The 23,779-nt window shown below is 39.2% G+C and overlaps 3 protein-coding genes across 3 annotated transcripts; 2 read left to right on the top strand and 1 right to left on the bottom strand.

The window, feature by feature from the left end:
* Nucleotides 1–1,855: 1,855 nt before the first annotated feature.
* On the bottom strand, nt 1,856–5,583 carry LOC119742496 (ubiquitin carboxyl-terminal hydrolase 24-like). Its single transcript, XM_038218436.1, has 4 exons — nt 5,474–5,583; nt 4,741–4,879; nt 3,883–4,037; nt 1,856–2,329 (listed from the first exon to the last, which is right to left on the bottom strand). The coding sequence occupies exons 1-4, from the start codon at nt 5,576–5,578 to the stop codon at nt 2,009–2,011; spliced, it is 720 nt and encodes a 239-aa protein (XP_038074364.1). The 5' UTR covers nt 5,579–5,583; the 3' UTR covers nt 1,856–2,008.
* Nucleotides 5,584–8,191: 2,608 nt separating this feature from the next.
* LOC119742811 (E3 ubiquitin-protein ligase TRIM33-like) lies at nt 8,192–15,257 on the top strand. The gene is made up of 3 exons (XM_038218991.1): nt 8,192–8,830; nt 9,074–9,640; nt 15,210–15,257. Exons 1-3 carry the CDS (start codon nt 8,192–8,194, stop codon nt 15,255–15,257), a joined length of 1,254 nt encoding a protein of 417 aa, XP_038074919.1.
* A 3,406-nt stretch (nt 15,258–18,663) lies between these two features.
* LOC119742567 (protein PML-like) lies at nt 18,664–20,815 on the top strand. Its single transcript, XM_038218649.1, has one exon. The coding sequence runs from the start codon at nt 18,695–18,697 to the stop codon at nt 20,540–20,542; it is 1,848 nt and encodes a 615-aa protein (XP_038074577.1). The 5' UTR covers nt 18,664–18,694; the 3' UTR covers nt 20,543–20,815.
* Nucleotides 20,816–23,779: the final 2,964 nt, after the last annotated feature.

Below are 23,779 nucleotides of genomic sequence, written 5' to 3'. Positions count from 1 at the left end.
CTATAAGTTATTCATTTTTACTTAAAACACACCGCTACCAAACTATCTACATGGAAGATACTGAAAATGCATATTAATTAGGTATTGCCATAGCGATACCACATGCAGTTGCGATTGGATGAAAGAGTGAAGGTAGTCGCCTGGCATTGGATGCTTTCCTTTTTATGAATATTCATGCCATTCCTGGTACAATCTGATTGGTTCTCATGAAACACATTACGGTCAAAGGTTAATGATATACATGTAATCTATCTGGTTGAAACCAGTCGCAGCTAGTTTCAAATCCAGATCCAAAAATACTATCAAATTCTCTTTTAGCTGAGGCAGTTTTGAAAAGTTGTTAGAGTACTCATGCTGTGTGAACATTTGAAAAATACAACCCGTTTTGTTGTTGTTGTTTTTAAAACTATTTACAGCAGACAATAATGATGAAACATGTATGTCATAGTCATTTATCCCACGAGCGTGAGTGGGACACAGAATAAAGTAGTGCGTCAAAGTACCAAATGCCACGAGGCTGAAGACCAAGTGGTATGTGGGACACAGACGTACCAAATTTTCCATTTTTCATGAGCGCGAGTGGAAAACGGATTTATCTTCAAGCCAACTTTACGCACAGTAAAGCTGGATGGAACGCGCGCACCCTGTACACCAACTTTCCAGCGGTTATCCTTTAACACGTGCGTGCAGTAGTCATAGGGCGCATCTAAGAATAGTGCGATACCCAGACTGCGATATGGATAATGTTGTTGTCATGAATCAGCCAATCAGGATCGAGGATTCAAGTTTGCTCGAAGATGCCAGAATTCAGTGTTTTTACAGCGAAGAATTTACTCTATGCATAGATTCCAGATTCAAAAATCTTTGTAGAGTTATTTGATCTAAAGTTATTTCAATGTATAAACTATTTGGAAACTTGATTTAATCAAGTGGGGTAATCAATGAACAGAAACAAAAAGAAATTCACTGTAAATCCCGCAGCAACTTTTGATAGAAAATTCCTGAATCCTACAAAATAAAACACAGTGCACAAAACAAATAGTCATACTTGAAACTTCATAGGTGCATCAACCCCTGTGCCAAAAAAAAAACCAATTAGCTAGGCCCAACTTTCCTCAATCCTATAAAATCCTTCAAAAAAATTCTGATGGAATTTGTAGGACCAGGGAGTGGTAACGTTTAGAAATGGACCAAGTTACTATGCAAAACATCTAGTAAAAAGAATCAGTGTGACAAAAGGTTTAAATTCAGGTTTAAATAAATTTTTGTCACTTTTGCATCCCTTGCTGTGCGACTTTACGGCAAAACGACACACATACCATGCTATAAATTGTGTCCTTATAAAATTATTGCTTCTACAAACTACACTCGAGTCAAAATAAAAAAATAACAAACAAACTTTGTCCTATATTGGCTTAAAATAGAAGAATTTGTGTGACACACAAAATTATGGCTTACAGTGACTAGAGTGAATGACTGAACGGGAACAGCGGCCAACAGAAATCTGGTAAGCATGGAAAATATCTGCTCAGCAAATACAGGTTTCTCAAGGTACAAAGCATGCGAGTTATTATAACTTCTGACTTGCTTGGGCAAAAAATATTGTTATTAAGCATTCATTGTCTGCTTTGAACACCCTATGCAAACAGACATTCTGTGCCAAGTTGTCCTTTCAGTCAAAATCAATCAAATGAACCATGGATCGCAAGATCTGTGGTTTGAACCCTTATCCAATTTTATGAAATAGTTTTGTTGGTTGGCATAAGTTAATTACATGGAAAACACTATGAGAACCTAAGTGTCTTCCATCCACACAGCGTGATAAATATTCATGTTAGGGTGCGTGATGTGATTGGTTAAAAAACGATGTGACAGCAAAAAAAAAATATGCAACCTGGCCCTTGGTTTCCTACGACCTGACCTGTGATGACCTCTGACTTATGACCCCAGGAGTAAGGAACCATCTTCTATTGGCTACAAATTCTGAAACAGAAAAAAAAATATGCCGTTATGTATCAATGTCGTCCAAGTCGCCTACGTCATCCTGGACCAGCGTCTTGGAAGACTCTGAGCTGTCTTCATTCCCGTTGACCTCTGACCCCTCCGACGACCCGTTGACCTCCATCTTGGTGTTGGAGTCACCCTCGACGTACTCCTCCTCCTCTTCGTCGTTCTCGATGTGTTCACCGTCGTCGTCACGGGTGTTGAGCTCATCCAACAGCGCGGTGGCTTCGGCCAGCGTGTCCTGAGCGCTCATGGTGCGTTGGAAGGACCGTCCCGTGCTGGATTCGTTGGAGACGTTCTGAGGCGTCCAGTAGTGCTCACTCATCTATGCAAAACAGCAACATAAACAAAATAAGCACATTAATTGTCTAGTCTTGATAGAAAGTTGCTATGAACTTCTTGAAATATTCTCTGGGAAAATGAAAGATTAAAAGGTATTTAGGATAATTCACCTACAGAATTATTATCAAAAAGCTTATTGGGACCAAAGATCCTACTGGTACTAAACACCCTGTGAACGCTTTTCGTCTGGCTTGCTGTCATTAAGAAGAAATCAAGCAGTGATTTCCAGTCAATTGACTGATTTCTTTGAAATAAAGATTGCTGTTGACGAAATTGTGTTAGGTTATCAAAAGGTTATGCACAGTTTTTCACTGTTTTCTCAAAAAGTGTAATATCCACTAAGCTGAAAATTCCAACAGATTAGGTTTTGACCTTTCTTCTTTGGATTTTGAGTGGTGTTATCATTGCATGGAAACAAACAAAATGCACAAAAAGCAAATGATCCTAGACTTTTAATGGACTAGGGTATTTTGGTCTTCTAAGGACACCTATGTATTTTTCCATACTGCTTAGCCGATTATCATACAAATTTGGCAGAAATATTTGCTGCCTAAACTACTGGGTGACTACTCAGGCATGCAACTGGGAATTTAGAAAAAAATGAGAAAATTCCAAATCACACAAGAATTTATACAGTATTTTTTCAATTCCCAACAAATTTGTGTTGCACTTTGCGTGGAATGTGTACGGCCGTTGTCTATGAATGAGATCTCCAGAGCTGCTATGCAGCAGGCATGCGGCTATTGTCCCCTGGATTATCAGCTTTCGTTTGTTACTAACTAAATATAATAACCAACGTACGGACTAACTGACGGATCATACATTTCTTAATTTCTTTTAAACGATGTCAAGACAGACGGAATAATATCACTGGTTGTTTAGTACCAGTACAATCTTTTAATCCAAATAGCTTAAAATAATACTTTTTAATATCAACCCAACTCCCTAGGGGGTGTGTAAAGTTGTATTAAAATTTGAGGATTCAGGACTGTTGGTGCTATTAATAGATTCTTAGGTTACTTTTGGGAGAAATGCAAATAATTCTATGCAAGGGCGGATCCAGAACACATTTTTTTTGGGGGGGGCCAAAAACAATTTTGGTCCCCCCCAAAAAGTGGGTCAAAAAAATTACGGCGTGGGGTTCGGGGCCCGCTTAAGGGCCCCGAAAATTGTTTGATTCTAGATGCTCTGTGGTGCGATCTGAGGCAATTTCTGACCACTTTAACCAATGTTTTTTTGAGGAAAAGATGGTGGTGTACTCATTGCCTGCCTTTATTGCAATGTCACATAAAAGAAAAAAAAATTGGTTTCGTTTTTTGGGGGGGGGGGCCCATGGCCCCCTTTGGCCCCCCCCCCCTGGATCCGCCCTTGATCCTATGTGCCTTTAAGTCAGCTTGTAAATAACCAGGGATAGAACATATTTTATCTAATTACCTTGTCCTTTGACTTGGTTAACTTGAAAAAGTAAATCTTTTGACTTCAAGATATTAAACACGCTTAACCGACCCTTCATAAAAATACATGTTAAGTTTTTACCTTTTTCTTGAGCCAGTTGACCGCCCACTGCCACCGGACCGAGATGGTCATCAAATACTCTTTGGCCATGGAGCATTTGTTGGACAGATGGACCAGGAATTTGATGCACTGGTAGGACCGACGGCTGTCCGTGGAAGTACATTTACGGATGATCTCTGTGAGACAAAAACAAGAAATAGTGAGATTAATGTTAAATCAGCCACGATAAGTCTGTAAGGATTGTAGTTAAGGCTGCAGTCCATCATTTGCAGCTATCCAAAAAGTAACTAAATAACTATTGTTGACAAACATACTTGGTTGAAAGATATTAAGGGGACTAGACTCCCTAGGAAATTATTCTTTCTGGCAAGCTGTCATTTCGAAGAAATCAACAAAAGAAGGCCTTTCCAACAGTGCAACTAAAGACGCACCATTGGAAATTTCTGTTAGTACTTCGTTTTTTATACGGCGAAGTGCACGCAAGCATTGACACGACGCACACGCGCACGCCCTCTATAATTTGTCGGATCAGTGCGCGACATCGCATAGCTGCAATCAGTTAGGTGAGAATGTGTCTCGGACGCTGAATTCAGGCCCAATTCAAAACATGATTCAGCAACTTTTGATATTGAAATCGAGATGCTAGAATGTTTTTTTCTCTTGAAATATACAGCTGAAACTGAGCTGAAACTTCATGAGGTTAGTTGTTCAGCACCCTGGAAATTTTGACTTGTTTTGACTTTTTGACTGAAAGGTATTCATGAACGGGAATAAATATGCATGTGCTTGACAGATATTGATATGTCTTGGCCTCCCAAGATGGCGTCCGAGTGGCTTCACCCTACCCAGTCAGTCTATACAGAGATGAGTGCTCCTTACCCAAGAGGCCGTTGTTGTTGTTGCCTTCCACGGCTAGCTTGAGGCGCTTGCCCTGCAGGGGGTCCTCCATCATCAACAGCTCCAGGAGGAGAATCAAGATGTGCTTCAGCTCATTGGTGGGCGCCGAGGACACCTGACCCTGTATCGACCAATCAGGGTGGAGAGACAATAAATGAAAAAAAAATCAATACAACAAAGAGAAAAAATTCTGGCAAATATTGTAGCGTTTCAAATTTCAATCACCCTTGTTATATTTAAAAGGTCCATAGGATCATTTTTTACTTTTTGTCGTTAAATACGTTTCTGGGTCATTGCCAACATTCCTACATCAATGTGCCTTTAATAACATTCAAATACTGCAGACAGTAAGAAATTATCGCTTGGCACAGTAAAATTAAACGAGAAATTTTTAACGAACCGTCTGCACCCATTCACAGATTCAACTCATAGCAAGCTTTTCAACAATAACTTTGTCAGTTACTTTTTGTAAAGCTGCAAATGATCTACTCTACCTTTAAAACAATGTTCATCAATATGAATGAGACATAGAATGAAAAATCTGCCCATCTTAACAAATTTTGAATTACTTGCTGAACGACAATCTCGAAGGTTGCAGATGTCCTCAATCCCCCCATCTCGAAAAAAGTTGGTCTTCTGGGGGATTAAAATAAAAACATACAGTACAAATTAAACATTTGTTGGATCAACTTGAATTGTAAGGAATTGTACTTACGTGGATCATCATCATGACGGACAAGGTGAACGTGTCGTTGCAGTAGCAGCAATGCAGCAGCATGTCCAGCAGTGCAGTGGTTGCATTGGGTACTTCGCGGAACATCAGTATGACCTGCAAATGTTTTGGTAGAATAGCATTTGTACATTCATTACATTTGAATGTTTTAACATTTCTTGAAGCATTAATTCATACGAGGTGCAACTAATTACCATCTGATACAAGGGTCATTCCACCGGGTTGGGAAACAGTGCATCGTACATCCAAAAAATTGGATATATTATTAAAAGTATCAATGCATTCTAAACAATTGCTTAACATAAAATTTGTCTGAGGGTGTTTTAATAATTGTGAAAGTTTGAAATCATTTGAATGGACTTTGACAAAAATATGAGCAAAAATGAATTATTCGAATGTAACGGTGACAGTGTCAATGTTACAACCAAATACTTTTTTTGGGGGGGCCGTTTTTTTTGGACACATGTAAAATAATACCCAAACTGACATTGCATATTTATAACTGGACACCTAATGCACCAAGAAAAGCTTTTGTTTTGGTATAGTCAGGGTTCAAATATAGCAGAAATGATATCTTTAATGTAGACGTAACGGTGTCACAATCACTCAGTGGAAGTGTGACATTTGGGGTTGACACGGTGTTACGTCCACAACCAAGCTATCATTTCTGCTCCATTTGATACCCGACTACCATAACAAAAAATAGCAAAAAGTTTTTCTTGGTGTGTCGCATGTATAGTAAGAAGTACATAAAGTGAATTTGGGAAATGCTTTACAGAAATTTCATTGAAACGGTGTCAATGTAAGGTCCAAATGACATTTTTGCTCATATTTTTGGCAAAATACATGCGAATGATTTAAAACTTTCTGCAGTGGTGAAACACCCAACAATAAATATTATGTAGAGCAACTGCAAGCACGGCATTCATACTTTTCATAATATGGTCACATGTCACACATTGTGCCCCAACCCGGTGGAATGACCCATAAAGGTTATCCTCATAAACATTTGATAAATTGTAATACACCGATCCGTCTGCCTACATGCACAGGAGCAGCCGGGTACAATGTACAAGTACCACTGAACACCTAGCCACAACCAACAACAATAGGCCAGAGGTGACGTCTCATAAAAAGCTATTCACAAAAACCTGGGAATTTCCCAAATGAGAAATTGTGTTCATGAGGAAACAGTTCAACTGTGACGTCACAACGACAGCCGTTGCTGTGCACTTGACTCTACAAGGCACTATTCACTATTGGACAATCTGTGTGCACAACATACAGTCGTGCTGTTGTAGTAATAGTAGGGTGCGGCTGATACTGCCGACAGATTGCATGCAGGAAACGACTTCAAACTGTACCCATAAACAGGCCTGTTGAACTTGTAGGTAGGTGGACATTGTAATGTGAATATACAACATTTGCCTTTGCTGTAATTTTCAGAAATGGATGGATTTTGGGGGTTAGTATTTTACAGCAAATTACACTGACTTGTTTGACGTTTTGGGTTTGTAGATTCTAGAAAAACCAAGAAAAACAATCATGTTCTTGTTGAGTCTGGTTCTCCGATGCCACTTAAATTGAAAAGGAGCAATTTATAGACATCGGGGAATTGTAAGGCCAGGGAACGAGTCTAGAAGGCTTGGACCCGTTCACAGATGTGTGATCAATTGCAAACAATATTCAGACTAAAATATGGTATCCGGGCAGTAATTGAAAAAAAGCCATTTTTTTCCAATTTGAAATTGATACAAAAATACCACTATTCTTGAAAATGTCAGCACACCATGATTTTACAGGATGCTTTAGACTGTCATTCAATAACAGTCCAGTAAGGTTTTTCATAATAATTTGGTGGTTTTGTTTTTTGATGTTTGCAAATGTTGTACCTTATATATTCCCTTTGATGCAGCCACACAGGCAAGCATATATAACACTACGACAGACTGCTTAATTGTGCTCTCATGTATCCAAGAAGAAATATTGACTGTCATGATGTTCTTTGATTATTTACCTTCGTATTGTTATGTGCATGTATGTTTTTGATTTCATCTGCATAAAATTGAAGTGATTTCAATACATATTTACATCTACATGTATGCAAACTGTTAGTGAACTACAGTGGAACGCCGCTATACCGAACATTCGGCTTTACCAAACATCATCCTTGGCTCCTGGTTTTAATGTACAATATCTACCGAACATTGTTGTTGAAAAAAGTCAATAGATTAACAAAAAAATCTACCAGTTGTATTAAACACTATTTGGGCCACTTTTAATTCCCAAACATCGAACGACCCATAGTTACATCATGTTTGAATGTTGAAGAGCGATAGATGGCTATTATTCCCCCAAGGAATAAAATTAAGGGAAAACCACCCGGCCCAAAGAATAAAAGGGAAAACCACCCATTGCTAAATTTTTGTGACGACTCCTCGTGCGGCGACGGGATGTGAGAAATGCCAGTTCATTATTGGTCAAAAGAGGGTACCAGCAGTTCAAAATCACTTTACCGAACAATCATTATTACGAACACTGTCTGTGGATCCAACGATGTTTACTATAGTGGCGTTCCACTGTATACTGAACATGAGTCAGTCTATAATTATACAGTATTTTATAGTATGCATAAGTTGACATTTTTTATTTTTTATTTCCACTCTGATATGGTACATGTAGAGTCCAACTGCCAGCAAGATGGCAGAGGGAGGTGTGACCGATCTAGTCTTGGATGAGACTCAGAAGGAACTTCAGGAATGTCCTATCTGTTACACTGAGTACAAGGATCCTAGGATGCTAGACTGCTCACACAGCTTCTGCCTGAAATGTCTGCAAGAACTCAAACTGACACAAAATAAGGATGACAAAAGCATTGTCTGTCCGTTGTGTCGAAAGGAAACTGTTCTGACTGAAGCTGGCGTGGACATGCTACCTGGAGGATCAAAGGATGTCAATCAACAGGAGCAGACTGAAGGTCAGGGGTTAAAAGTCACGTGTCAGGCATGCAATGAGGAGAATGAAGCCATTTCTCGATGCATGGATTGCAAGCATTATCTCTGTCAAGAATGCCTGATGGCACACAATCGAATGGCAGTAATGATGAAGGATCACAAGATTGTAGCTTTGACAGAGCTACATGTTGAGTCCCAAGAAATAACTGAGGACACTGAACTCAAGAAAGTTCCCAAGTGTCGCGAGCATCCAGATCAAGATCTCTGTCTGTATTGTAACACATGTGACATCCTCATATGCAATGAATGCACAACCTTTGACCACAAAGAATTTATGCATTCTTATGAAGGTATCGACGAGGCATTCAATAAATGTAAACAAGAAGTAAAAGAATCCATATCTAAAATGGAAGAATGCATTCAAAAATGTGTTTCTGCCAACCCCTCTTCAGCACATTCACGCTACCGACTTGACAAGATGCTGGCAAAAACGTACTCTCAAATTTCACAGAAAGCAGAAAAGGAAATTGCCAAAATCAGAGAGAAAGAAAAACAACTCAAAATGGAGGCCAGAGACATTGCCATTAAACGAGATAAACAATTTGCATATGCTATAACGTCTGAGAAGATTCTGGGTCAAGTGAATGAAGTGATGACTACAGCAACATGCTATGAGATCCTGGAGTCCAAGAAGAAAATGCTGCGGGATTTGAATGAGCAGGTGGAGGTGCATAAGAGTTTGGATATTAAGCATGGGAAGTCATTCCTTGGCTTTAAGGAGAGTGAAGAGGATGGTCAGCTTGGGACTCTGCTCTTGGAGGAGAAATGGGAGAGAGACGAGACCTTTTCAGAACATGTGCACGGTAGAGACTATCTACATACAGCAGCATACTCCACAAGTGAAATTGCTGTGGTATGCAGTGATAAACTGCTAACGTTGGATACAACAGGGAAGGTGATTTCTACAAAGACCTACAAACCTGATAAACCGAACGAACGCCATGACCCTAATGACATACAGAATCCAGCAGCTCTAGCCATCAACAAGGATGATCAACTTCTGATCCTAGACAATCCTGCAGTCAAGATCTTTAACAAGGAATGCCAGCTCCTTCATCAGTTCCTACCGGGTAAAGGGGCTGGCGTGGACGGCATGCCGACGTGCCTGGCAGTGGACAGCAACAATCTGATAGCAGTGGGTTACAAGGACAAGGAACAGATATCTCTACACAACCCAGATGGTTCCCTCATCAGAACACTGCCTGCTCCAAAGGTCGATACATATTTGAAGTTCAGCAACAAGGGACTCATATACACTAACAACACAGAGGGTTTGCTGATGGCTGTTGACTTACATGGCAACAAACTGTTTAATCAAAGTTGTAGGGATCCTGGTGGGCTGTGTTGTGATGATGCAGGTGATATTTACCTTCATGCCTCAATTAACGTGAGGAATAAGTTATACAAAAACATTTGCCATTTTAGTGCAGATGGCAAGTTCATTTTCTCATGGAACCTTGGGGATCATTGTGATATAACATACACACCTGCACATAAATTAGCATGTACAGGGTGGGACATGAGAAGGTATCACTTGGGTTAGAGGCATGTGTCAACCAACATGAATTACAAATTCAAATGATCACAATACTAGGCGGGGGGGGGGGGGGGGGGGGGGGGTGTATTTATTTCATACATACTTATATCAACACATTATCTACACAAACACACACATGTACATTACTGATGCTCCATGCATCTTTAGGGCAGTGAAATGTCCAGAAACTTTCTGACTGCAACTTCACAAACAGAACAGACTTAAAACACAAGAACAAGCTTTATTGGCTTTTCCGCAAAAAAGCGGAAAAGCCTTTCTTTTTGTTCTCATTTTTGGCTTTTCCGCAAAGTTGCGGAAAAGCCTTTGTTTTTGTTCTCATTTTTTTTTTTTTTTTTTTGGCTTCTTCTTTTTGTCGCCTAAATCCCATAGACTTTGTGCACGTTTTTTCTCAACGCCACTTTTGGCATTAATCTTTGTCATACATCATTCAAAGTTAGCATAAGCATAGTCCCTATAGCAAAGATGTGTCCCGAAGATTGACGTCATGGTGACGTCATCGACTAATTTATTATAGATTTTTGAATATTTAATTTTTCCCATAGACTTTGTACACAGAAATTTTTAAAAAATTGTCGATTTGCAAAGGGCATTTTTGACTCTTTGCCAGTAATTCATTTACACCAATCTTTGTCTAAGCAAAGACCCTAATTTAAACAACATTGTGTAATGATGACGTTATGATGACGTCATCAGGTGTGTATTTATAGGCAATTAAATTGTGACACTTTTAATATTAAAAAATGCATAAGAAATCAACCGTATGCGTCCGCAGCATTTTGTTGCCAGCAAGTGGTAGAATAGGTTGAGGTTTTTATTTCATTCAGTGTGCGTGAAATCACGTGACCCTTGCTTCCGGTCGAAAAAGGCCCAAACCGGAAGTGGCTTATCATTTGAAAGTGGTAATAGATATAAACTTGCTTTTAACTGTGTTAGTCTCTTGGCTAATAGTATTCTTCAAATCATTCACCGATGACGTCATGCAATCTTCGAGCGCCCTCTAGCGACAGGTTGAAAATTAGCAAAAATGTATTTTGAATAGATGTCTGTGGCGAAGTTTGTCGTAATCGCCTAAATATTGGCGTATATGATGACCTTGACCCCCTTAGAACGTGTAAGAAGTTTTAGGCATATGACGTCATCAGACCGGAAGTTATAATGAAAAGACCTTTTTTCCTTTGAAAATTCATGAAAAATCAACCATGGCAGTTTTTATATTAGTTTTTACTATAATTGTCGATTTAAGGGTAGGTCTAAAACATTTCAAAGCTTCGAGGCAATAAGCGAACTTGAACATGCCTTGCGCACGCTTAAAACTTTAGGTTGACAATACCTCTGCTTTAAAACATGCACAGGACGTCCACAATGTACATGTACATGCACGTACGCTGTACATACGCACATACATCGTATGTCAGTCAGCCCGCAGCGCAGGTGTTGCTGAGGTCAAATCCTGACCACAGTGACCGTTTTAGCCGATTTTCGGCTAACTTTGACAAAACATTTACGTACATTGTACATATGCACATACATCGTATGTCAGTCAGCCTGCAGCGCACGTGTTGCTGAGGTCAAATCCTGATCATAGTGACCGTTTTAGCCGATTTCCGGCTAACTTTGACAGATTTTATGTTCATGCATAGTCAGAGACGTATTATTGATAAAAAAAAATCATCATGCGGAAAAGCCCTATGTTCTGTTGCAAACAGACATAGATCTCTAGTTTTTCTTTCTTCTTCTTCTTCTTTTTGTCGCCTAAATCCCATAGACTTTGTACACGTTTTTTCTCAGTGCCACTTTTGACATTTATCTTTGTCATACATCATTCAAAGTTAGCATAGTCATAGTCCCTATAGCAGAGATGTGCCCCGAAGAGTGACGTCATCGTGACGTCATCGACTAATTTATTATAGATTTTTGAATATTTAATTTTTCCCATAGACTTTGTACACAAACATTTAAACAAAATTGTCGATTTTCAAAGGGCATTCTCGACTCTTTGCCAGTATTACATTTACACCACTCTTTGTCCAAGCAATGACCCTAATTCAAACAACATTGTGGAATGATGACGTCATGATGACGTCATCCTGTGCTAACTTATAGGCAATTAAATTGTGACACTTTTAATATTTAAAAATGCATCAGAAATCAACCGTACGCGTCCGCAGCATTCTGTTGCCAGCAAGTGGTAGAGTAGATTAAGGTCTTCATTTCATTCAGTGTGCGTGCAATCACGTGACCCTTGCTTCCGGTCGAAAAAGGCCCAAACCGGAAGTAGCTTATTATTTGAAAGTGGTAATAGAAATGAACTTGCTTTCAACGGTGTTAGTCTCTTGGCCAATAGTATTCTTCAAATCATCTACCGATGACGTCATGCAATCTTCGAGCGCCCTCTAGCGACAGGTTGAAAATTAGCAAAAATGTATTTTGAATAGATGTCTGTGGCGAAGTTTGTCGGAATCGCCTACATATTGGTGTATATAATGACCTTTACCACCTTAAGACATGTGCGAAGTTTTAGGTGAATGACGTCATCAGACCGGAAGTTATAATGAAAAGACCCTTTTTCATTTGAATATTCCTGAAAAATCAACCATGGCAGTTTTTATATTTGTTTTTACTTTAATTGTTGATTGAAGGGTAGGTCTAAAACATTTCAAAGTTTCGAGGCGATAAGCGAACTCGAACATACCGTGTGCACGCTTAAAACTTCACGTTGACAATACCTCTGCTTCAAAACATGCACAGGACAGGACGTCCACAATGTACATGTACATGTACATGCACGTACGTTGTACATAGGCACATATGTACATCGTATGTCAGTCAGCCTGCAGCGCACGTGTTGCTGAGGTCAAATCCTGTCCACAGTGACCGTTTTAGCCGATTTTTGGCTAACTTTGACAGATTTTATGTTCATGCATGCGCATAGACAGGGACGTATTATAGCACTTTTGGCATTAATCTTTGTCAGATATCATTGAAAGTTGGCATAAGCATAGTCCCTAGAGAGCTGTAAAACATGCACAGGACTTCCACAATGTGTATAGCACATGCACGTACGTTGTACATACGCACATACATCGTATGTCAGTCAGCCCGCAGCGCACGTGTTGCTGAGGTCAAATCATGTCCACAGTGACCGTTTTAGCCGATTTTCGGCTAACTTTGACAGATTTTATGTTCATGCATAGTCAGGGATGGGTATTATTGATAAAAAAAAAATCATAATGCGGAAAAGCCCTATGTTCTGTTGCAAACAGACATAGATCTCTAGTTCTTGTTTGAAACCCTTCTCAGCAAGTGAAACTTCCCAACCAAACCTTCTTTGTAACTTGGGTCATTGCACATTATAAGCAGATAAAGAAAGAAACACGCAGTCCAAATGTGTGTGTGACTACACGCCTCAGCCAAACGGTTTATTCAAAACATTTCTTCAAACTGTTACTCCGGCTACCGTTTTTCAATTGGGACACCGGGTATTATTTCAATTGTGTAGCACCAAATAATTTGTCAATATCCATATCAATATCAGAGTTGGGCACCAGAAGCCCCTGAGCACCACAAGCCCAGAACCATTAATCATTTCAGCCAATGGGCACCAGAAGCCCCTGGGCACCAGAAGCCCAGAACCATCAATCAACGTAAATGCATTTAGTGTGGCTATTAACGAGTGCCACATAAGGCGGAGTGGACACCCGGTCGGGAGACCAGATCAACCTAGGTCATGGCATGTAATGATGAATAACACTTAACAATACACACTCCAAATGCCATAAACAATAAACTATAAATTCCCAGGCACCGTTCGATTCCTTGGTTTGTACTCACAGAAGGAAGAACGGTGCTCCTCCCCTGTTGAACTGACTCAAGGGAGAAGCTGCTACCTGTTACAACTACGATTATAATTAATAACCTTAATGCAATAAACAATAACATATACATTGTGGTTATACTTCCTTTAATTAATGTAGATAATAAGCCACTATAATAACCCAAAATGGGGAAAATCGAGACGCATTCAATTAATCCAGTGTTTGTCCGTTGGAGGCTGAGACAAAAGTGACTGCATGCTCGGTTTGCCGCCAAAATTGCGCAACACGGCTTGGTTTGCCGCCAAATGTGCGTTGCCGCCCATTTCTCATTGGCTGAAAATCACCTCATCCTGAATGGAATGCTGCAAACTTTTCTTGCTTGCGCATTGGCTAGAAATCCCGTGCTCTAATTGGTTTATTCTAGCCGTTAGGTATCGTGTATCCCAGCCGTATGTGTATGGGCTTGTTGCACAAATATGCCATGCAGAGGGACTGCTCGACTATCAGACATCTAAAACAGACCCAGTTGAATCGATATTCCTGCTTATAAACAATTTGATCATTTAAGTGATAAAATTTAATAGTTTCTAAGCACTTTTCTCAAATATTTACACTGTTTACGGTAGGACATGATCAAGAGGCGCACGTGCTGTTACCCTTGAGTGTGGTCAAACATGTTGTCAAAGGGTGTCATTTAAACATTCTTAAAAATTTGAAATTCTTAAATTCTTTTCAAAAATTGTTCACACGAAGCCTGCATTGTAAAATGCATACATAAATTGTGTACATGTATGTGTATTGTGTATGTACCAAGCTAGTTGCCCTTGTACATATGCATTTCAATCACACACATGTAAATAATAATACTTGTGAGGACACCTTTAAACCATTTTATTTACAAAGCAAAAGACAGTTCATTATGGATGATCTTCTTTGTAGATCAGTGTCGATGCTGCCCTTCGTTTGCTGTGCGCCATAATTATTTAATGTATATTCTTCTATACATACTAACATGCTCGAGTGCAAACATATTTACTGGAATTTGTATCCTTGTGGAGACATTCCTTTGTTCTCATGTACTAAAGATTTCGAGTTTGAAAGTGTAGTTTAAAAATGCTCTTATTTTAACCAGAATTAATTTCATTGGCTGAATTTTGGACTTAAAATCCCTTTTCTAAAACTCTTCCATTTGCGACTGATCAATATAGCTTGGAAATTCCTAGTTTATGAGTAAAATATATCTATTTCGTGAAAACCTTGTGGAGACGTATTCATATATAGAAATTGCCATGTGGAGACGTATACAATCTTTTGTTCCCTATTGTACACAGGGCACGGTGTATCAGATCAAGTGTGCAGGTGGGATGCAGTCTGTGTGACGTGGCTAAAGGTTTAAATGTTTAAATTGGGCTGAAATAGATTTGCTAAACGTCTCCAAAATAAACGCAAATCATCGAGGGCCAGCTCCATAAGAATGTACCGTTTATACCTTGGAATGTTCTATACCAACGATTAAATTTCTTTTGAGACTACAATGTAGATCAGCTTCATTCTTATTGGAGATTCGGAAACACTAACTTTAACTTCCCAACCAAGCCCTCTTTGTATCTCGGTGTTGCCCAACATTTTAAATTAAATGCCCCTTTTATCTTAAGTTTTATACTGCTTTGTATTATGAGCACATGTACCATTGGAGCCTTTGGTTTTAGTAGTTTGGTCTTGGGTATTTGATCAAGCATTCAACTTGATCAGGCATTTGTAGCCTCTGAATAAAGGATGGTTCTCCATTTATTTACCCAAACAGTTTGACTATAGTTCTCTCCTTTTTGCTGCGGTTTATTTTTCTTAACCTATATTTCAATGATTGTGTAACATTGTTTTGCATATCTGAAAACAAACCTTTCATTGACAATGATTACCAAAGACATTGGTTATTGCAGATGAGTTGTGATTCATCTTGAGTTTTAACCACTATGGATGGTTACCCAGACCAGTGCTATGGGCCCATGTAACAGACTGCCTATAACATGCACTGGGCCTCTCTGCCACCCACGAAACAAATTAGTGGACAATCTGATTGGCTTTTCTGCAAAACCTTGCGGAAAAGCCTTTGTTTCTGTATTTTTGTTTCTTCTTCATGTTTTCTATCCAAAATCCCATAGACTTTTGACACTTTTTTTTTCTCGCTGGCTTAGACATTGACACGGTGTAAATGTTGTTATCGTCGCCGCTATGCATTTGTTCCGTTATTCAATTTTCTTGCCTTCGAGTAACTATTTCCCTTATTTAGAGCCCTTATTTACATAATTTGCAAGTCTAATCTTTTCAGTCCCCAACCAACCCTGTTTAGGAATCTCTTGTATGCCATTACATAATGTTTTTGCTTGCACCACCCTGGCGTGTGGGAAATTCAAATCAGTTGCGTTCACGCTCCGGACCAACTCACTTCACTTTTCGGTAGCAAACAATTTGTAAGTATTTTTTACTTTAATTTATTTTTTACTTTAATTAACATCATGTTTATTTCTGAACATTTAATTCCCTGTAAGCATTTATCCGTAAACTATATTACTAGCGCCTGGCTGGATAATCATGGATACGTGTGTTTTAGTTCATGCCGAAATACCTAAGATTCCTTAGAGCCAACGCCCTTATTTTATAGGCCTTCACCCCAGTACATGGAAACAGAAAGTACAGATTTTTGGGGATGCCAATTTATTATATAATTTATATGTGAATTATATTTCATTGTGGTATGTTTATTTATTTGCTACTCGCATCATTTTGTACAGCACCCCAGAATGCCGCCGTAAATCCCTGAACACCCAACAACTGTTTAACCCGTATACCTCACTGTGTGCCGATGGTTCCTTACCCGGGGAACGATTGTAAGTTTAATATCAGTGGGTTTCTTTATTTAAATTACTCATTGGATTAAGTGTATTTCATTAAAATGAATTGTTGACTCCTCCGCAAACGAGTATATTGTCGATAAGGTGCTGCCCGTTCACAATTGGTCTAATATTCTCTCTTAATCTATTTATGTAATTGTTTAATCGTGTATTTTGATGTTTATGTGATTGTAATATTTGATATGAATGTTTGTATTTTCCTTTAGCTTTCACCTGCATCAGCGGTATGCAAATAAAATGGGGTCAAGAATTCAAAACAGACTTCCAGTCTCGTTTTGCAGTGGTGCATACAGTGACAAATGTTACGTCCGAAAGACATTTTTGCTCATATTTTTGGCACATTCAATGATTTAAAACTTTCTGCAGTAGTGAAACACCCCACAAAAACATTATGTAGAGCAACAGCAAGCAAGGCAATCATACTTTTCATAATATGGTCATATGTCACACATTGTTTCCCAACCCAGTGATATTACCCATAAAAGGTTATACTCATAAACTTTTTATAAACTGTAATACACCAATCCATGATCTGCCTACATGTACATGCACAAGAGCAGCCCGAAGTACTGAACACCTAGCCACAATCAACAACAATATGCTTGAGGTCAAAGGTGTCTCATAAAAAGCTATTTATAGAAAACCCAGGAATTTCCCATGAGAAATTTTGTTCATGAGGAAACAATTCAACTGTGATGTCATAACGACAGCTGTTGCTGTGCACTTGACTGTGGTAGCGAGGCACTATTCACTATTGGACAATCCGTGTACACAACATACAGTCGTGCTGTTGTAGTAATAGTAGGGTGTGGCTGATACTGCTGACAGACTGCATGCAGGAAATGACTTCAAACTGTACCCATAAACAGGTCTGTTGAACTTGTAGGTAAGTGGACAATGTTAAAGGGAATATACAACATTTGCCTTTGCTGTAATTTTGAGAAATGGATGGATTTTGGGGGTTAGTATTTTACAGCAATTATTGTTACACTGACTTGTTTGATGTTTTGGGTTCGTAGATGCTAGAAAAACCAAGAAAAACAATCATGTTCTTTCAGTCTGGTTCCCTGACGCCATTTAAATTGAAATGGAGCAATTTAAAGACCCATAGTTACATCGTGTGTGAATGTCGACAAGCGACAGATGGCTATTATTTCCCCAGGGAATAAAATTAAGGGAAAACCACCCGGCCCAAGGAATAAAAGGGAAAACTACCTGTTGCTAAAGTTTTGTGACGACCCCTCGTGCGGCCGCGGGATGTAAGAAATGCCAGATCATTATTGGTCAAAAGAGGGTACCAGCAGTTCAAAATCACTATAACGAACAATCACCATTACGAACACTTTCTGTGGATCGGCTATACCGAACATCATCCCTGGCTCCCGGTTTTAATGTAAAAAACATACCGAATATTGTTGTTGAAAACAGTCAACAGATTAACAAAAAAAAAACAACGATTGTACATGTATTAAACACTATTTGGGCACTTTTAATTCCAGAACATTGAATGACCCATAGTTTCATCATGTGTGAATGTCGACGAGCGACAGATCATATTCCCCCAAGGAATTAAAGGGGAAAACCACCCAGCCCAAGGAATTAAAGGGAAAAACCACCCGTTGCTATAAAGTGTCGTGACAACTCCTCGTGCGGCCGCGGGATGTGAGAAATGCCATTTCACTATTGGTCAACAGAGGGTACCAGCAGTTCAAAATCATTATACCAAACCATCGTTATTACGAACACTTTCTGTGGATCCAACAATGTTCGTTATAGTGGCGTTCCACTGTATACTGAACATAAGTCAGTCTATAATTATACAGCATCTTATAGTATGCATATTAGTTGAAAATTTGTTTTTGTTTCCACTCTTGTATGGTACATGTAGAGCCCGACTGAGCAAGATGGCAGAGGGGGGTGTGACCGATCTAGTCTTGGATGAGACTCAGAAGGAACTTCAAGAATGTCCAATCTGTTACACTGAGTACAAGGATCCTAGGATGCTAGACTGCTCAAACAGCTTCTGCCTGAAATGTCTGCAAGAACTCAAACTGACACAAAATAAGGACGTCAAGAGTATTGTCTGTCCGTTGTGTCAAAAGGAAACTGCCCTGACTGAAGCTGGCGTGGACATGCTACCTGGAGGATCAAAGGATGTCAATCAACAGGAACAGACTGAAGGTCAGGGGTTAAAAGTCATGTGTCAGGCATGTGATGAGGAGAACGAAGCTATTTCTCGGTGCGTAGATTGCAAGCATTATCTCTGTCAAGAATGCCTGAAGGCGCACAATCGATTGGCATCACTGAGGGCTCACAAGATTGTAGACTTGACAGAGCTACCTGTTGAGTCCCAAGAAATAACAGAGGAAACTGAACTCAAGAAAGTTCCCAAGTGTCGCAAGCATCCAGATCAAGATCTCTGTCTGTATTGTAACACATGTGACATCCTCATATGCAATGAATGCACAAACATTGACCACAAAGAATCCATGCATTCTTATGAAGGTATCGACGAGGCATTCAATAAATGTAAACAAGAAGTAAAAGAATCCGTATCCAAAACAGAAGAATGCATTCAAAAATTTGTTTCTGCCAACCCCTCTTCAGGTCATTCACGCTACCGACTTGACAAGATGCTGGCAAAAACTTACTCTCAAATTTCACAGAAAGCAGAAAAGGAAATTGCCAAAATCAGAGAGAAAGAAAAACAACTCAAAATGGAGGCCAGGGACATTGCCACTAAGCGAGATAAACAATTTGCATATGCAGAAACGTCTGAGCAGATTCTGGGTAAAGTAAATGAAGTGATGACAACAGCAACGTGCTATGAGATCCTGGAGTCCAAAAAGAAAATGCTGCGGGATTTGAATGAGCAGGTGGAGGTGCATAAGAGTTTGAATATCAAGCATGGGAAGTCATTCCTTGGCTTTAAGGGGAGTAAAGAGGATGGTCAGCTTGGGACTCTACTCTTGGAGGAGAAATGGGAGACGTATAAGGCCTTAACAGACATAAATAGTGCACACCATCTTGCAGCATACTCCACACGTGAAATGGTTGTGGCATGCAGTGATGAACTGCTTACATTGGATCCAGAGGGGAAGGCGATTTCTACAAAGACCTACAAACCTGACCCTGATAATCCAAACGAACCCCATGACCCTAATAACATACAGAAAGCAACAGCTCTAGCCATCAACAAGGATGATCAACTTCTGATCCTAGACAATCCTGCAGTCAAGATCTTCAACAAGGAATACCAGCTCCTTCATCAGTTCCTACCGGGTAAAGAGGCCAGCGTAGACGGCATGCCGACATGCCTGGCAGTGGACAGCAGCAATCTGATAGCAGTGGGTTACATGGACAAGGAACAGATATCTCTACACAACCCAGATGGTTCCCTCGTCAGAACACTGCCTGCTCCAAAGATTGATGTGCATTTGATCTTCAGCAACAAGGAACTTATTTACACCAACATTAAGGAGGGTTTGCTGATGGCTGTTGACTTACATGGCAACAAACTGTTTACTCAAAGTTGTAGTGATCCTTGTGGGCTGTGTTGTGATGATGCAGGTGATATTTACCTTTTGGCCTCAAATAAAATCTGCCATTTCAGTGCAGATGGCAAGTGCATTGCTTCATGGGACTGTCAGGGTAATTCTGATATCGCATACACACCTGCACATAAATTAGCAGTTACACATCGGAGCGTGTACTTTGAGAGAATGTACATGAACATGTATCACTTGGTTTAGAGATATCAACCAAGACATAATTGTTCAAATGATCAAAACAAAAGGCAGGGAATAAAAAATAAACGAATATACAAAAACAGTATCAAGACATTTATATCAACAAAACATCAATGAAAATTATTGATGCTCCCCATGCATCCTTGGAAATGTGAAATGTCCAGAAGCTTTTTGATTACAACTTCACAAACAGGACAGACTTAAAACACTTTGAGCAGGATATGGGATTGTATACATGTACATAGCGTCACCGACACCATGAAGTAACACCCATCTACATACCAGTAAAAACTAGCAATTGCAGAAAACGGCAACTATAGTTGAACGCCTTCTAAAACAACACTTTGCATCAAAACGACAGAGTATTTTCAATTGGGTTTCTCGTTGTGGACACTTGATGAATTGAATTGATTAAATCTGCTGTTTTTCACCCGTTTGTGTATTAAATAAACAAGAAATAAGAGAAAAAAGATGAGTGTTAGTTCGTGAAAAAAAAAAAAGGCTGCGAAACTGTAAATTTTCGTTTTCATGAAGTGACACTCTTCAATGTATTCAACACGAGTAAAGTGCAACTTCAGGTCAGCGCGCGCGTGCTCTTACAACTTGTTACAAGAAGAGTGTTACTTTGTGAAAACGTTTTTGCTTTCCCCTCTTATGAGCAGAGTGCGCGCCATGCATTGCAATGGTAAATGGAACTTGAGTGTTCGAAAATTGTCACTTTTGCGCAAAAGTTGCCATGGATACTTAGCGTAATTATTAAAGTAAAGCTCTTGAAGCTTGGAAACGTCGTGCAATGGTAGGCCTTGATGAATAATGTTTAAAAATTAAAAAAAACCTGAAAATCGAAAAAAAAATATGGTTTAACACGGTAGAGTGGTACTTCGTGGTGTCGGTGACGATAGAAAGTTTACATGTGTTATATTACATTTAGGTTCTTACATACATACATGAACCTTAGTCATATGTGGAAACTTATTTGGAGCCTGTACAGTTGTACATACGTCCATGTGTTGAAATGGAAATGCTAGTTTGATATTTTTCCATTTCCCAAAATGATGAAATTTGTCCCAAACTGATAGCATCGCCTCAGAAATATAACAAATTTTTTTTACATGAGGTGTTCTATGTACATTGTAGGTTGAAAAATAAACTTAATATTTCCAATCAGTCTTGAAAAAAACAAAAACGCATGTGTCGCAAGTTCTTCTCTACTTCTACATGCATTGCTTAAAGATATGGTACAAGTGTAAATACTGATTGTGCAACATTCATTTAGTATCCATATTTCCAGCTCCCAGTACATGTACAGTGCTCTCCACCATTTGTCATGAAAACAGGTGGGCAATTATAGAGAAACCCACACGCCCCGCTCCACGAAGTTTTAACCAATCACAACCATGATTTATGCCATACATAGGTGTGTACAAATTTGTAATGTGCATGCATTCGCATGTATGACATGTGCACGTCTGGCACATGTAATACCGGTATTAAACATATGGGGGTGAAAGATTTGTTGCCCACATACATGGTGGGCGGTGCCAAATAGAATGGTCTATTCATCGAGGGCTATCTCCATGAGACGAAGTATGTACTCCATGTTCTTTACAATAGATCCCATTTTTTTGTTTAAACAAATGAGACCAGCTTTATTCTTATTGGACACTCAGAAACACAAACTTTAGCAAGTTAAACTTCCCAACCAAGCCTTCGTTGTTACTTGGTTCAGTGAAGTTTCTATGCACCTTTCTCAAATATTTAGACTGTTTTGTATTATGAATATGAGTAGAGCAGCTAGGACATGAGAGGCGCACATGCTGTTGCCCTTGTGCGTGGTTGGTGGTAAAGGGTGCCGTTTAAACATTGAAATGATAAACATTCTTAATCCATTTACAATAAATTGAACAAAATGTTGAAACCAAACCCGCATTGTATATGTTTGCTATATTTGCCCTCGTATGTATTTAACACACAATAAATAATACTAAAGGACACCTTTAAACCATTTTATTTACAAAGCAAAAGACAGTCCATTATGAATGATCTTCTTTGTAGATCAGTGTCGATGCTGCCCTTCGTTTGCTGTGCACCATAATTATTTAATGTATATTCTTGTAACTAACATGCTTGAGTGCAAACACTGGTGCAGGCGGCATGCAGCCTGTGTGACGTGGCTAAAGGTTTAAACGTTTAAATTGGGCTGAAATTGATTTGCTTAACGTTTAAAAAATGAATGCAAATCATGGAGGGCCATCTTCATAAGAATATAACGTTATACCTTGGAAGATTCTATACAAACGATTACATTTCTTTTGAGACTACAATGTAGATCAGCTTCATTCTTATAAGAGATTCAAAAACACTAACTTTAACTTCCCACCCAAGCCCTCTTTGTATCTTGGTTTTGCCCAACATTTTCAATTAAATGCCCCTTTTATCTTAACTTTTATACTGCTTTGTATTATAAGCACATGTATGCATTGGAGCCAATGGTTTTAGTAGTTTGGTCTTGGGTATTTGATCAAGTATTCAACTTGATCAGGCATTTGTAGCCTGAGAATGAAAATGATGGTTCTCCATTTACTTACCCAGGAACAGTGTGACTAGTTCTCTCCTTCTTGCTGTGGTTTATTTATTTAACCTGCATTTCAATGATTGTGTTACATTGTTTTGCATCACTGAAAACAAACCTTTCATTGACAATGATTACCAAAGACATTGGTTATTGCAGATGAGTTCTGTTTCATCTTGAGTTTTAACCACTATGGATGGTTACCCAGACCAGTGCTATGGGCCCATGTAACAGACTGCCTATAACATGCACTGGGCCTCTCTGCCACACACAAAAAAAATGTGTGGAAAATCTGATTGGCTTTTCCGCAAAACCTTGGGAAATTAAAAGCCTTTGTTGCTGTACTTGTTATTATTTTTTTATCTTCTTCATGTTTTTCTAACCAAATCCCATAGACTTTCTACACATTTTTTTTTTCTTGCCGGCATTGACATTGACACGGTATCAATGTTCTGTCCGAAATGACATTTTGGCTCATATCTTTGGCAAAATACACTCCAATGACTTCAAACTTTCTGCAGTAGTAAAACAACCAACACCAAATATTATGTAGAGCAACTGAAAGCAAGGCATTCATGCTTTTCATGATTCCCAACCCGGTGGAATATAACCCATACAGGTTATCCTCATACACTTTTTATAAACTCCCTCTGCATGCCTACAGTACA

The sequence above is a fragment of the Patiria miniata genome, unplaced genomic scaffold, assembly GCF_015706575.1.
Source record: "Patiria miniata isolate m_02_andy unplaced genomic scaffold, ASM1570657v1 HiC_scaffold_6, whole genome shotgun sequence".
Classification (NCBI taxonomy): domain Eukaryota; kingdom Metazoa; phylum Echinodermata; class Asteroidea; order Valvatida; family Asterinidae; genus Patiria; species Patiria miniata.
The sequence above is the reverse complement of the archived record's forward strand: the minus strand, read 5'-3'. Positions and strand labels throughout refer to the sequence as shown.